The sequence below is a fragment of the Puma concolor genome, chromosome E2, assembly GCF_028749965.1.
Source record: "Puma concolor isolate L17-30 chromosome E2, mPumCon1.1.hap2, whole genome shotgun sequence".
Classification (NCBI taxonomy): Eukaryota; Metazoa; Chordata; class Mammalia; order Carnivora; family Felidae; genus Puma; species Puma concolor.
In genome coordinates, this window is record NC_141681.1 from 61471334 (window position 1) to 61485868 (window position 14535).

At 52.2% G+C, this 14535-nt stretch overlaps 1 protein-coding gene across 1 annotated transcript; it reads left to right on the forward strand.

Moving 5' to 3' along the window:
* The first annotated feature begins 1178 nt into the window (after positions 1-1178).
* Positions 1179-13745, forward strand: LOC112850991 (uncharacterized). Its single transcript, XM_025914499.2, has 4 exons — positions 1179-1431; positions 5423-5549; positions 6054-6152; positions 11667-13745. Exons 1-4 carry the CDS (start codon positions 1399-1401, stop codon positions 12761-12763), a joined length of 1356 nt encoding a protein of 451 aa, XP_025770284.1. The 5' UTR covers positions 1179-1398; the 3' UTR covers positions 12764-13745.
* The last annotated feature ends 790 nt before the right edge of the window (positions 13746-14535 follow it).

The following is a 14535-nucleotide window of genomic DNA, read 5'->3' on the forward strand; positions in this document are numbered from 1 at the left end:
TTGACTCTAAATTCCTTTCCAGAATCACCTAGCACTTAACACCTACTTCCAGAAAGTCACAGGAAGGAGACAATGCTTCATTATCTTTTGTTCTCACGAGTGATTCCAAGGCAGTGATGGATTTAGTCACTGCTCAGCCTACAGATGAGAGGGACAGGAGAAGAATTGGGGAAATGAAGACAGGGTCCAAAGAAATGGAACCAGCGGTGAGGGAGGTGCCGGGAGTCCACATACTAAACTGGTGGTGTTTCTTTTACCAGTGCTGCCTGGTGTCAGTAATAGTTCAGCATCCTTCCTACGCGCAGGGAGTTTGCTTTGTCTGTGGAACTGAAAGGGCAGTGGGAACACGGAATAGAAAGGGATGAAGGGGAGAAATCTGGGAGTGAGAGGAGTGTTGGCTTATGGGTTTGAAGCCTATCGTCCTACTTGAACACCAATGTTGGGCCCTTAAAAAGGGAAAGGGCGGGCACCTGGGTGGCTCAGTAGGTTAGGCATCCGGCTTCAGCTTAGGTCATGGTCTCCTGGTTGGTGAGTTCCAGCCCCACATCAAGCTCATGCTGTCAGCATGTCAGCACAGAGCCCGCTTCGGATGCTCTGTCCCCGCCCCCCCTCTGCCCCTCCCCTGCTTATGCTCTCTCTCTCAATAAATAAAATTTTAAAAACATTACAAAGGGGGAGGGGGTTGGGGAGACACACACAGATGTGTGGGGTGAGGCAGGAAGGTGAACACCTGGGATCCCCGACTACCTCCCCACCTACGTTCAGAACTAAGCCATTTCTCCTCACACAACAGGCGTTGCTTCACCATCGCTGTCTTTGATATCGGGCATCCCCTTGGCAAGGGAAGTCTGGTAATGTACCATTGGTTCATTCCGAGGAAACCGCTTTACTGTGAGAGTCGCTTTCAGTCCTTCACGAGGAGGAACGCCTGTGGCACCAGATGCTCGGGGAAACTGAAATCCAGGCCCAGCTACACTCCTCTGTTGGAGAGTCTGGGACAGTTCTTGACCCAGATTTCTCCAGCCAGCTCTCTGGGCCTTGGCCGCTGCCTCCCCGGTGGGGCGGTGGAAACTACATTACCCAGGAGGCGCTGCGCCCCGCGGCATTCACGCTCGGCCAATGAAAACTGGCGTTTCCCCGCGTGGGGCACGCGCTGGGCGGGACTTGTGGCGCGGCCGCAGGGGCGGGCGTTTCGGGGTGTCTAGGGCCGCTCGGTCTGATCTGAGGCTCCCGGAGGCTGCCCTGGGGCTGGGGCAACGGGAGCGGGAAGCCGCGAGAGGAGGCCGGTCCGAGGCTCGCCAGCTGCGTCCGGGGGTGACCCCGATTCTGGATCGGGGTCGGGGGTGCGCGGGGCCCGTGCTGGTCCTCCTCTCAGGACGCCGTTCCGCCCAGAGTCCGATGGCGGCGGCCGCGCGGAGGGGCCCGGCTCCGGTAAGCGCTGGTCCCCGGGTCCTCCCCGCACATGCCGAAATCCGAAGGGGCGGCCCACGCTCACGACCCTGGGTCGGGTCCCCATTTCTGTCAGCCAGTGTGATGCGGTGTGGGAGGGTCACAGGCAGAGGAGGGTCACAGGCAGAGGGACAGGGCCTGGGGTTTGTCCCCAGGGAACAGCTCGAGAGGGGACGGGTCACGAGTGGAAAGGCAGCCTGAGCGGCTGAACCTTCGCTCTGAGCCGTTGGTGGCCACGGAACGCTGTGCACATAGGAGGGACCCCATCTGTTGCTCAGAGTTTTCAAAGGCGTCTTAGTGAGGAGGGCGGAGCAAGTCCGTTCAGTGGACAGCTAGAGGGTTGTGGCCGGGGCTGGGCCGATGGCAGGGGAAGGGATGCACCGATAGGTCTCAGATGGAGTTTTAAAACTAGACAGAATTTCCTGCTGCATCAGAAGTGGCTGTGAGAGAAAGAAGGGAATGAAGGACCATCAGTGTTTTTGTTTGCTTTTTTCTTTTTTTCCCCTAAATGTTTCCTGAAAATCTCGGTAAGGATGGAGATGGGGAAGTTCGTGCAGGAGCACGCTTCAGGAAGAAGAGTAGGAGTTGGATTTGGGACAGGGTAATCCGAGATTACCGAGGTTACCGTGTGGCGTGCAGGTGTCACGTGGGTAGCTTGCTCACTCCCGTCTCAAGTTCTGGGGAGAGGTCTGTGTGAAACCGAGGGCTGGTAGGCATTGTCCTGAACCAGGGCAAGGCCTGGGACTCCTATTTAGGAAGAAGAATTGCCAAGTTCATATTTCAGATGGGCCTGGAGGCGGGGCTGCTTCCAAAGTGGTGGATCCCGTGGTCCCACGTGGTTCTGGTGGGTGTGTGAGTCAGTGGAGGGTTATAGGGTGTAAGGACCCAGGACTGGAAGGGAGACCGAGATGGTTGCCATTCCAGCCTCAGCAGGACCCCCGTGTCCGCTCCTTGTGGAGGAAAGGAAAGGCCAGTCTGGTGCGTGGAGCAGCCCCTCTTGGTGCTTAAGTTTCCGCAGCCTTCAGGGCTGGAGGGCTGAGTCTTTGGAAAGGCCGCATCAGGACTGCCCTTAGGGGAGAGCACAGCAAACAGCCAGGGGCCACCAGGGCTAGTATCTACTCCATTTCCTCTGCCTGAGCTCCCAGTTTATTAACTTGTGACTTTATGCGAGTAAGTGCTTATTTAAACATTAATTGATAAAAATACATACATATGTGTATATATGCATGTGCATACACGTGTACACATACACACATGTGTGTATATGCATACATACATTGGCAATTACAATAAAAATTTAATGAGCTAAGTTGATGTAAGTCCTTAATAACTGAGGGTTTGTTTTTTTTAAATTTTTAAATATGTTTATTTTTGAGAGTGAGCTAGAGTGCAAGTGGAGGAGGGGCAGAGAGAGAGGGAGACACAGAACCCGAAGCAGGCTCTGGGCTCCGAGCTGTCAGCACAGAGCCCGATGTGGGGCTGGAACCCACGAACTGTGAGATCGTGACCTGAGCTGAAGTCAGACGTTTAACTGGCTGAGCCACCCAGGCACCCCAATAATTGAGGTTTTAATGTACTGCTAAGCATCTGATTGAAATCAAATGTCTCGAATATCACATTCTATTAGTTAAAAGGCATGTACAAAATACCCTTTCAATATTGTCAGTGCATTTTCACTGAAAATGTTGACAAAAGGGGGTTCCTGGGTGGCTCAGTTGGTCAAGCGTCCGACTCTTGGTTTCAGCTCAGATCATGATTTCATGGTTCATGAGTTCAAGCTGCAAATCGGGCTCCACACTGACAGCGCGGAGCCTGCTTAGGATTCCCTTTCTCCCTCTCTCTGTCTCTCTGTCTCTCTCCCTCTCTCCCTCCCTTCCTCTCTCTCTGCTCCTCCCCTGTCTGTGTGCTCTCTCTCTCTCAAAATAAATAAACCTAAAAAATGTTGATAAAAGTGTTAATTATGAGGAGAGTAAGAGTCACTACTCAGTACTTGACACATAGGGATGAGTTTGATATAAACGGTTGCCCCACTGGATGGACACCACTGTTAGTCCCATTTCACAGATGCCAACGCTGAGGCACAGGGTGGTTGAATATTTGTCCAAAGTCACGCAGCGGGTAAGACGCATCCCTGAGGACCAAGGCCCGGGTGGTGTGAGGCCCTTGAGCGGCCTTTGTGGCCCAACACTGTTGCCTGCCTCTCCCGGCCTTGCTTTTCTGTAGGTTCCTGTTGGCTGCAGATTTGCTTCCAGACCGTGCAGAGGGTTGTGAGGGGTGTCTCTGCTCAGTTCCCATCTACGTGGTGTCCAGGATTCTGTGACTCTTTCCCCACTACTCTCCCCACCCCTCCATCCTAGATCCCTGCACAGTGATCACCTAAGGTCGGGGGCCTGAGTCCAGACCGGGAATTTTACGGATTGGTTCCCATTCCTGGCAACCAGTGGCATTAGGTTTATAAGGCATCACATTCACAGTGAGAAACATTGGAAAATGCTAGAGGTGAGGCTGGGCCATGAATGCTCACGCAACTTTAGGTCTCTGTTGTGTGTGGTGGAAACAGCAGGAAATAGAAATTGGAGCTGGAGTAGTGGCCAGGAGCGGACGTGGGGAGGTGGCAGCCACAATAGTCAGGTGAGTGTTGGTGGCGGCTGCAGAGGCGGGAGATATATTGGAATCTGTGTCTGCTTATCAGTAGGTCTGAGCAGACTTTGTGACGTGGAGGGTGGGAGAAAAAAGTACAAGAGTCCGCGGTGACTCCGAGATGTTTGGTCTTAGCAGCTAGAAGCGGGCACGTAGCACCAGGGCCGACTCGGTGGTAAGAGTCATTTTCGGCGGGAATACCAGGAGTCGGGTTTGGGCTGTGTCGAATGAGATGTGTCAGGGACCCTCAGGTGGATGTGTCGAGGGGGCGCCCAGACACACAAGTCTGGAGCTGAGGTGAAGCGCTCAGATTGGAGACGCCCATGGTACAGACGGTGCGTGGGTCAGAATGGAGCCATGGATCAGATTTGGCAGGAGCATCTTCAGGCCCTGGTGGCGATGCCGTATGGTAACAAGGGAAGGGGGGTGTGGGGCCAAGGACCAAGCCTTGCTGGACAGGACTCCTGAGGGAGAACAGTGTCCATGGGGACCGGGTGTAGGAGTGTGGAGGGTCTGGCTGGTGGCCTGTGGCCATGAGATGGATGTGGAGACGGGGCAGTGAGGTGACAGTGAAGATGGCACCTCTGCTTATTCATCCAGCTCCGGGCTCCCCAGGCTCCTGTTCTGACCTTTGCTGGGACCAGGAGATTAGCTCAAGATGACAGGGGGTCTTCGGGGAGAATTGGCCAGCCTCGTGTGAGAGACGGGTGGGCTTCGGCTCACAGAAGTGTCAGAGGAAACTGAGACGGGTGAGGGGACCCCTTTGCAACACGGCAGTGGAGGAGAGCCGAGGGCGTCTGACATCTGTGTGTGGTTCCTGGTGGCTGAGGATGAAGCGAGGACGAGGGCCAGGCAGGAAGGCCTCGAAAACAGGCCTGGGGGTTGCCTTGGGAAGTCCGGGATAGGATGGGGTTCTGATTACATGTGCCAAGGCATACAGTGGCATTTGGTGAGGCCAGGGAGATGCATGGCGTTGGGGGGGGGGGGGGGGGCGGAGATACGAAGGGAGGTGTGGCACAGTGACGTCGTGTTGGGATGGCTCCAGGCCCTTGTACAGGGGCTGAAGGGAGCACAGTGGCCCCAAGTTAGTTGTGTTTGGGAAGCACAGTCTGGGGGACTCCAAGTGAATTGTCTGGCAGGAGGGTGACGCTCTGCATGCCAGGCCCAGAACTCAGGTGGCATTTTCCTTGTTGCTGAGGACTGAACAGTGCTTATCGGGACAGTGAGGAGCAAGCAGGCATCAATGGCTCCTCTGAGGTGAGGACGTTTGTGGGGATGGCTGGAGTCCTGGGAAAGGAGGGTACACATAAACTCAGCTGCCCCATCTTGACAGGGCTGTGTGACCTTTGAGGACGTGGCTGTCCGCTTCTCCTGGGAAGAGTGGGGTCTCCTTGATGAAGCCCAGAGACTCCTGTACCGTGATGTGATGCTGGAGAACTTTGCACTGATGGCCTCTCTGGGTAAGGTCCTCACAATCCAGTGCCGTGTCCTGGGCTGGGCTCTGCTCTTCCCCTTTCCCTCACGGGCTGGTTTGGCCTTTCCAAAGCCGGACCGTGGGCACTTCTTCCCTGTGTTCTTGAGTAGGTGCTCTGACGGCCTGGGCTCCGTGCACTACCCCTTCTGTTCTTGAGCTGCCTGAATGCTCGCTGCTCCAAAGCCATGCAGGAAAGTTTGGGGATCAGGAGTCTTGCGGTCAGCCTAATGGGTCACACCCTGTCGCCTCTCCCTGGCCCAGGGATGCCGTGAAGGTCCATGGCCGCTCTGTGCCCCAGGCTCTGCCCTGTTCTCTGGCTGACGTGTGGGATGTGCCTATAACAGCAATTGAGGCACCGACAGAGCCACTGCTTGACTGGGCTGTTCCTGCAGGAGTGTCTTCTAAGATTCTTCTGTAATATTTAGTTTTCTTTCCTGTGGTCTGTCATGAGGTGAGTCGCTTTGATCTACCTGTCTTATCTCTCCCTTAGGACTCGCGTCTTCCAGGACTCATGAAATTACCCAGTTGGAGTGGTGGAGACAGCCCTCCTTGCCTCCCCGTGGAGTCATGACTGCAGCCATGCCAAGAGGTACTTGGAGGGAGGGGCTGGGCAGATGTGAACTCGGACGGGCTCAGGTCATACCAGGAGTCCTTGTACGGGACCCTGGTGGTTGGGTGCCGAGGCCCAGGCCACAGCTGAGTTCCAGCTTTTCTTTCTCAGTTGTGCTTTTACCACGTCTACTCTGATTTCTGACTGAGGACCATCCCCTTCCCTCTGCCCGTCCTCCGGATCTCACCTGATCTTCCCCACTGCTCCCTCTGCAGTGTTCCCCAACAGCGGCCTTGTTTTGTGTTTTATGAGATGGTCTGTTGGGCAGGGCCACAAGAGGAGAGTCAAGAGCAGCTCAGGAAAAAGCAAAGTTTATTATGTGCAGCAGGTCCAGAGAGACAGTCACGACACGCTGGGGGTGTGTGGGTGTGTAGGGGGGTCACAAGCAGGTCCAGAGACCGTCACGACACGCTCAGGGTATGTGTGTGGGGGGTCATAAGTAGGTCCAGAGATAGTCACGACACACTGGGGGGGTGTGGGGAGGGGTTCGCGTGGGAGGGAGCACTCGGGGAGTGGGCTCAGCCAAGCAGGGGGAAGCAGAGAGTGAGTGAGGACCGGTGGGTCAGGGGGCGGACGCAAGAACAGCTGTGAGCACATGTCATTTGGAACATTCGAATGTCACTAGGTCACAGGAGAGGTCAAGAAGGGGGACTTGTGACAGGACATCACTTGGGTAGGCTGGTCACCTGGGTGGAGTGCTCACAGCCTGTTTGTGGGGATGTTGAGGCAGCAGGAAAATACAGAAGTTTAAAAGGTTACAGTACAATTGAGCCTGTGGTGGCTCAACCCCATCGGCAGGACGAGGTGGGACGGCTCACACTTGCCTCCTGGGGGTGGGGATGTTAGAGGTGCCTGGCATAGCTTGGTCTAGCCACCCAAGGCAAGCTCTGATGTAGACCGCGGGGAGGGGTCCTAGGCACAGGGTGAGGGCTTGAAACCCAGGCCTCAGCCAGACACTGCACTTAGTGGGGGAAAGCCAGGAGAACAGGTCAGGTACCTCTTGGTTTAAGGGAAGCTGTTGGAAGGTTTTGGTTACATTATGAAAGATTTTTTTTTTTTTAATGCTTATCATTTGAGAGAGAGAGCGCGCATAAGCGGAGAGAGGGGCAGAGAGAGAGAGGAGAGAGAGAATCCCAGGCAGGCTCCCTGCTGTCAGCAAGGCTCGAGCCCACAAACCGTGAGATCAGGACCTGAGCCCAGATCAAGAGTCCGACGCTTAACCAGCTAAGGCGCCCCTGAAAGATTTTTATCTCTTGGCCTAATCTTCAAAGCTCGGCTTATAGCTATCTAGAATTAGTGATTTACATTCAGCAGGAAGTACCCCGAGGAACACGAACACCTCCTCTCCTGGCTGGTAAACAGTTGTAAGCCAGTCTGTTATCCGTGGCCACGTGGGCTTAGAGACTCGTGGGCTTGTTGCACACGGAACAGTGTTTAGTACAGCCTTTGTCTGTGACCTTGAGAGGCCGCCGGAAGGTGCTGGTGGGCAGTCATGCCGTAATCCCACTTGACAAAGGCTGCTGAACTGGGGCCAGCTCTGGTGTCTCCCGTGGTATGGCCAGGCCTACTCAGATGGGAATAAATGTTGCCTGTTTTGCCTGGGGTCGATAGCAAAGGGGGTGGGTACCCGGTGGATGAAGAGCTGTGGGGATCCCCAGTGTGAGCACCGCACACTGGCGTACAGACTCCTGGGGTCAGCAGCGGAAGGTACAGAAAGTGGTGTACCCATGAGTTTGGGTTGTAGTGGAATCCAGAGGCGCTGTTACTTGAAGGCTAATGTGCCCGTGAGGAGGCAAGAGCCCTAACGGGGGCATTGGTCAAGCGTGGCTGGTTCCTGGGCACAAGTGGAAGGCCTGTGAGAGTGACGTCATTGTAATGTGCAGCCACTCCCGGGGAGTATAGTTGGGGACAAAGGCAGGTGGTGTAAGCAGACAAGGTGCTTTGGGGGGACCCTTTCTGGGTCCTGAGAGATGGTGGACGGTGGCCGGGCTAAGTCACTGGTGGACAACTCAGTAAATGTGTGTTGGGTTCCTTGAAAGGCAAAGGCACACGGGCTATGACTGGTAGTAGGTACTGAATAAAATACACTGCCCAGATCTACCACAGCAAAATAGTCCCTGGGCACCCTTTAGTTCAGTTGTGTTAGGTATCAGAGCCTCGATGGGGGGGAACTTAAGCGATAGTTAAGTGGCACTGTTGGTAGAAGCCTTGATGACTGGCCAAACAGGGTTACTGAAAGAGGAAATTAGAAGAATGGCCCCTTCCTTTAGTAGATCTCGAACAGCGCTCTGAAGGCCCCCTTGTTTCAGGTGATACTGTGGTGTATTTACTGCCTTCACCAGCAGGGGCGCCCCCGGCTCTCACTTGGTGATTTTTACTGGCAGGGCCAGGGACTATGGCTTGTCCAGCTTTGTACACGGCCTGTAGTGGTATCTCTGTCTACAGCAGGAAGACTCAAAGCATTAGGGGCCACTGTGACAGGCAGCCGTTTAATGAGGATTGTTGCAGTATTGGCAGCAAGTGCACTTTTGTTGCCATGAATTGTTTTACTGGCATTACCCTGTAGTTTAAAAGGGGCACCTCCTTTAAATCTGAGTTGGGTTGCTTGGAATGATGGTAGCTTGGGCTCCTGTAGTCTGTAAAGTTAGGAAATGTTTATTTTTAGAGTTCCAGTGAACTATCAGAGTTATATATGGGTGATTGCCCTTGGGGAGTGTGATTGGGCCTGAGGCCCCGCTGAATCCTCACTGGAGAGGCCTTGGCGGCTGCCATTTTCGGAGCTGGAAGCATCCTTGGGTGGTTCCAGAGGAGTGGTTCCCTAAGCCTACAGACCTCTGGGTAATAATGGGTGAGGCTCTTTTAATCTCCTTTAGTTGTTATAATTTGGGGATAGCTTAACTAGTAGTTCATAGGGTGTCTCAGCTGTCAGTAAATGAGGCAAAGCCACATCGCCCAGAAGCAGCATCAGCAAATTGGGAAGGACAGAGCAGGCTGAATAGTGGAGGGGCGGGGGGGTCTGCATCCTAGGAGGCGGAGTGTGAAAAGTCAGACTTTGTGAGGTGAGTCATGGCAGGTGGAGCCCTTATGGCCTGTCGGGAAATCCATTCCATCCTGCTTGGCGTGGACATGCCGATAAAATTAAGCAGCTCTGCTGTGAATTGGGAAGGGTGCCTTCAAGAACAACTCCGAGACTCCGTGACAAAGAGGCTCCTCTGGATTGTTCTTGTCTGAATGTTCAAAGCACTGATAGGTCCACTGAACCTTTCTGATTTTTGCGGAGGAGCATGAGGGCATCCCTCGTAGTGGGATGGTTTTCTGTCAGCCATCTCCAGGCCGTGGAAACCCAAGTCCACGGAGGCAGGGCTTCTGAATCCTGAGGGGTGGGAGAGGTTTCAGATTCCTCACCTGAGGCTTTGATATAGCCTCAAAAAATTCTAGCCTCTGTCACCCCTGCGCTGACATTGGGGATACCCTATGTCCTCCTTGGGTGCCTTCAGCCCCAAATACCATGTGAGATTGGCCTTGGTGAGCCAGAGGATCCTGAAGTAGATGATGCATCTTCAGCTCTTTGAAGTGATGCCAGCAGCTGCCTCATCTCTGGGGCTCTGTGAACAAGAGCTGCGCGCCCGTAGTAAATACTCTCGGTAACCACTGAGCTCCTTCTCCACTCCATCTCTTTGCACAGAATCTTTAATAGTTTGAATTTCCAATCTTGTGAAGTTATGAATTTTAGCTTCTAGTTCCCTGTGATCTCCTGTGTTCTTGACCTGCTGGGTCTGAAAGACCTTGGATGCTTCCTTCCTGTGGCCCCATCTCTGTGGGTGACCTCAGCTGGGTTGGAGTCCATTGAGGAGAGCTGTGGTGGCCAGATGACCTTTGGGGGTTGGTCCTATCCCTTGGGAGCAGAGATCGCAGTTGGCAGGCAGCAGCACTAATCAGAACCCAGAAATGTTTCAAAGTTGTTTTACCTTTCTTGAATCATTGGTTCACCTCCTCTGATTATTGGGAGGTGCTAGAATTGAATGTTCCTGCCGAGATCCTGGGCCTAATATTTTGAGCTACTTACCTCCAGGGACGGGACCCATTGATACCCATGGGTTTGGGAGACAAATAGCAACAGCAGCAACACAACACGGTGGAGAAGGGGGTGCCCGTAGTACTGACCCTCATGGGGGGCCACGGTAGACTCCCATTGAAGGGGTGCAGATCGGTGGTTGGGTCTGAGGAGGAACACAGACTTGAGTGGGAACGTGAGGAACCTCCCCGTGCTGATGCCGCAAGCACACGGGAGGCATCTCCCGAAGGTCACCCAGCCCTCCTCTGTTGACAAGCAGCTAATGGCCCACACCTGACATTCAGTGTCTTTGCTGGCTGAGGGGAGCCTGCCCTTCCACCCTCACCCTCAATCCCCGTGGAGACTTCATAGATGTTTAGCCAACTATACCAGTCTGCCCCTTAATCAGGGAGCCCTGGACACTCGCCCAGTCCCCATCCCCACCACCCTGTTGAGTCAGGCCTGGCAAGAAGTGAAGTCTCAGGGTATTTTAGGAGAATGAACTCCACAATTTAGTGTGGAAAGCCTTGGCAGTGCCTGAGAGGCGACACAACAGCTCAAACCAGCACATAGGAGCACTGCACTGCCTCCCCAGGTGGTGGAGCCCGTCTGGGACAGCGGGTTAATAAACTGAGCAGTTCCAGACATTTCCTAAATCTTCGCCCTGTGACCAGACCATCCTGTTTGTGACGCCAACCATTTTGTATTCGCTTGTGGGGCAGGCGCGGGAATAAACAAAATTTATACTCCGCTGGGAGGGAGAGCACAGGGAGGGAGCTCAGCCAGGCTGGGATGTAGAGGCGACCTGTGGGCAAGTGCTTGAACTGGGAGGCAGGGGGTGGTGCACAAGAAAAGGAGTGAGGGAATTTCATTGGTGCGTTTGAATGGCACCAGGTCCCAGTCATGGGCGGGCAGGAAGGGGGACTTGTGGCAGGGCCCCACCTAGTCACACTAGTGCACGTGGTCACATAGCTCACAGCCTGTTTGTGGGGATGTAGAGGCAGTGGGAGAATATGGAGTTTTCAAGGTTACGGTACAGGCGTTCACCGAGTGTCATGAGGCATGCATGTATCCTTAATGGTCCTTGAACACCAGCTGTTCAGTTGCATTTGATTTCTTCTGGGCCTGGACACACCCTTCCGCACGGTGTTCCTGTGCCCTCAGCGGCCTTGCTGAAGGCCATTTGCAGAGGAATGTGTTGGAGACCCAGCCTACACCCCGTCCTGTGTCCTTGCTGCTCATGAGGCCCCTCGCCAGTGTGTGAGCCCACCAGGCCTGGCACTGCACAGCAGGCCCTCCCTGGCCCCGAACCCCAGGCCCGATTCTGCCGGCAATACTGTGGACTGATTCCTGGGTGGGTCGGACACATCTGTAAGTGTGCTCCCCCCTCCCCTGCACGGAAGTGCACACACACTTCACCAGCATCTCTTTGCTTTCAGGTTTGCGGCGTAGAGCAGAGGTCGAGGACGCGCCTTCTGGGCAGAGTGTTTATGTAGAAGGAGTGTTCAGAGCAAAACTTCAACAGCAGAAGCTGCACCGTGGAGAGAGATCTTTAAGGAGAGAAGAGGGCGGGGAGGGTGGGAAGGACTTCCCAGTTAGTGCTGGTTTTCTTAACCATCAGGTGACCCACAGTGGAGGGAAGCCACATAGGAGCACCGAAGGTGGGGAGGCCTTCCAGCCTGGAAAAAGGCATTACGAATGCAGTGAATGTGGGAAAGCCTTTGGTCAGAAATACTTACTTGTTCAGCACCAGAGACTACATACTGGAGAAAAGCCTTATGAGTGCAGTGAATGCGGGAAGTTATTTAGCCATAAATCAAACCTTTTTATACACCAAATAGTTCACACTGGAGAAAGGCCTTACGGGTGTAGGGAGTGTGGAAAATCTTTTAGCCGCAATGCCGACCTCATTCAACACCAGAGAGTCCACACTGGAGAAAAGCCTTTTACATGCAGTGAATGTGGAAAAGCTTTCAGGCATAATTCCACGCTGGTTCAGCATCACAGGATCCACACTGGAGTGAGGCCTTATGAGTGCAGCCAATGTGGGAAATTCTTTAGCTTTAACTCAAGCCTCATGAAACACCAGAGAGTTCACACTGGAGAAAGACCTTATAAGTGCAGTGAATGTGGGAAATTCTATAGCCACAAGTCAAGCCTTATTAATCACTGGAGGGTTCACACTGGAGAAAGGCCTTACGAGTGCAGCGAATGTGGGAAATTTTTTAGCCAAAGCTCTAGCCTCATGCAACATCGAAAAGTTCACACTGGAGAAAAGCCTTTTAAGTGCAACGAATGTGGGAGATTCTTCAGTGAGAATTCCAGCCTCGTTAAACACCAGAGGGTTCACACTGGAGTGAGACCTTATGAGTGCAGGGAATGTGGGAAGTTTTTTCGCCACAGCTCCAGCCTTGTTAAACACCGGAGGATTCACACTGGAGAAATGCCTTATGAGTGCAGTAATTGTGGGAAATCCTTTAGCCAGCGTTTCAACCTCATTCAACACCAGAAAGTTCACAGTGGAGAAAGGTCTTGAATGCAACTAATGTGGAAAAGCCTTTTACCAAAGGTCTGCCCTGATTCAGCAGTGGAAGCTTCAGTCCAGATAGGCTGATGAATACAGTCAATGTGAAGAGTCTTTTGGCTTCAGCCACAGACTTAACCTTGTTGGGCATCAGAATGTTCACACTGGAGAGAAGCTTTAGGAGTGCAGTGCACGTGTGGTCTCACGGGCATCCTAACTTCAGACAGAGGAGCTCTGCACGTAGCCTTCGTGAGGGAGCCGCAGTGGACCATCACTCATCCAGCTATGCTGACATACTGCCTCCTGAGAAGGTCGGCCTCTGCCTCGGCGCTCCAGGAAGAGGGAGTCCCGTGTTCCTGGATGTATCCATTTGGAGCAGAGTTTCTACCTCTGTCACTGGAATGGGGAGAGGTAACGGTCTTGGTTCAGATGTGACTGGCTCTTGCTGTTCTTACTGAATATTAGGTGTTCTTGAGGAAATGTTTCCTTGTTTGCAGTATACCCTTAGGACCATTTCCAGAGACTTTAAGTTGTGTTTTTATAATTTTCCCCAATTTTAATAAGCAGGCCCACAAAGTTCCTCACACTGTCATGCAGGAAGTTGATCTATTTAACTTTGTAAGAACTTGCCAAGTTGTGTCCTAGATAGCTGTGACATTTCATATTTCCTCCTAGAGTATATGCGATTTCCAGTTTCTTCACATTGCTGACCTTTGTATGTAAGACACAGGCCCTTTATTCATTTCAGCCACTCTAGTAGGTGTGTGGTTTTACCTTGCATCTCCATAGTGAGTCAGTGTTGAGCATTATTCTCTGTGTTTATCTGCCACCCATGTATCTTCCTTAGGGAATTGTCTGTGTTTTTTTGCCTACTTTTAGAAAAATTGGTTGGTTTCTTACTATTTTGTGATTTGATACATTCTACATAGATAGAAGTTCCTTATTTGGTGTATCTTTACCAGTGTTCTCTCACAGTCTGTGCCTTTGATTTTCATTTCTTAAGTCTCTTCCCTAGGGCAGAATTTATTAATTTTCATGAAGTTCAATTTATTTGTTAGTGACTGCACGTTTGGTATTCTCTTCTTTTTCTTTTATGGTACTATATCTTGTCTGTAAATAAAAGTCTTTCTGAGTATACCGGAGTCTTATCAGTCTTTATCCAATCTTGTGAAATCTTTGTAGGTTTAAATGTAGATGAAGAATTCAATGTATGTAGATGTACCTGTGTACATAACCCCTATCTCTTCTCAGCCTAGAAAGCAGTGGCACTGCAGTAGACATCAGCATATTTAGTGGCCAATTATTGTCTTGTAAATGTAATTTTTCAATAAAAAGAACCCACACTCGGAAAAGAGGCTATGTTCAGGTTGGGGGCAGGAAAGGTACATGAGCCTAGGAAATATTCTTCAATTAGCTAAGAAATGCTCACAGAATGATGTTGATGTATTAGCTTTCCATTGCTGTCCTAACACATCACCACAGACCTATGGCTTAAACCACACAAATTTATTATAGCACTGTGGGTTGTAAGTCCTACCCAGGACCTACACAGGACAGGTCTCAATGGACTAAAATCAAGGTGTTGGCAGGGGATGTGTTCTTTTCTGGAGACTCTAAAACAGATTGTTTCCTACTCTTTTGAGTTGTCAGACAATTTAAGTTCCTTGTGGTTGTAGGACTCCTGTCCCTGTTTTCTATGTAGCTGTCAGCTTAGGGTCAGCCCTGGAACATTTTAGAACTTTTACAGCATATGTAAAGCTGAAACAATACCAATTGTGCACAAG

Excerpts from the sequence above, each read along its gene's own strand:
- LOC112850991 (XM_025914499.2), top strand. The coding sequence starts at position 1,399 with ATGGCGGCGGCCGCGCGGAGGGGCCCGGCTCCG. Across the intron at positions 5,550-6,053 it reads TGCACTGATGGCCTCTCTGG|GACTCGCGTCTTCCAGGACT; the intron begins GTAAGGTCCTCA and ends TCTCTCCCTTAG. Across the intron at positions 6,153-11,666 it reads GACTGCAGCCATGCCAAGAG|GTTTGCGGCGTAGAGCAGAG; the intron begins GTACTTGGAGGG and ends CTTTGCTTTCAG.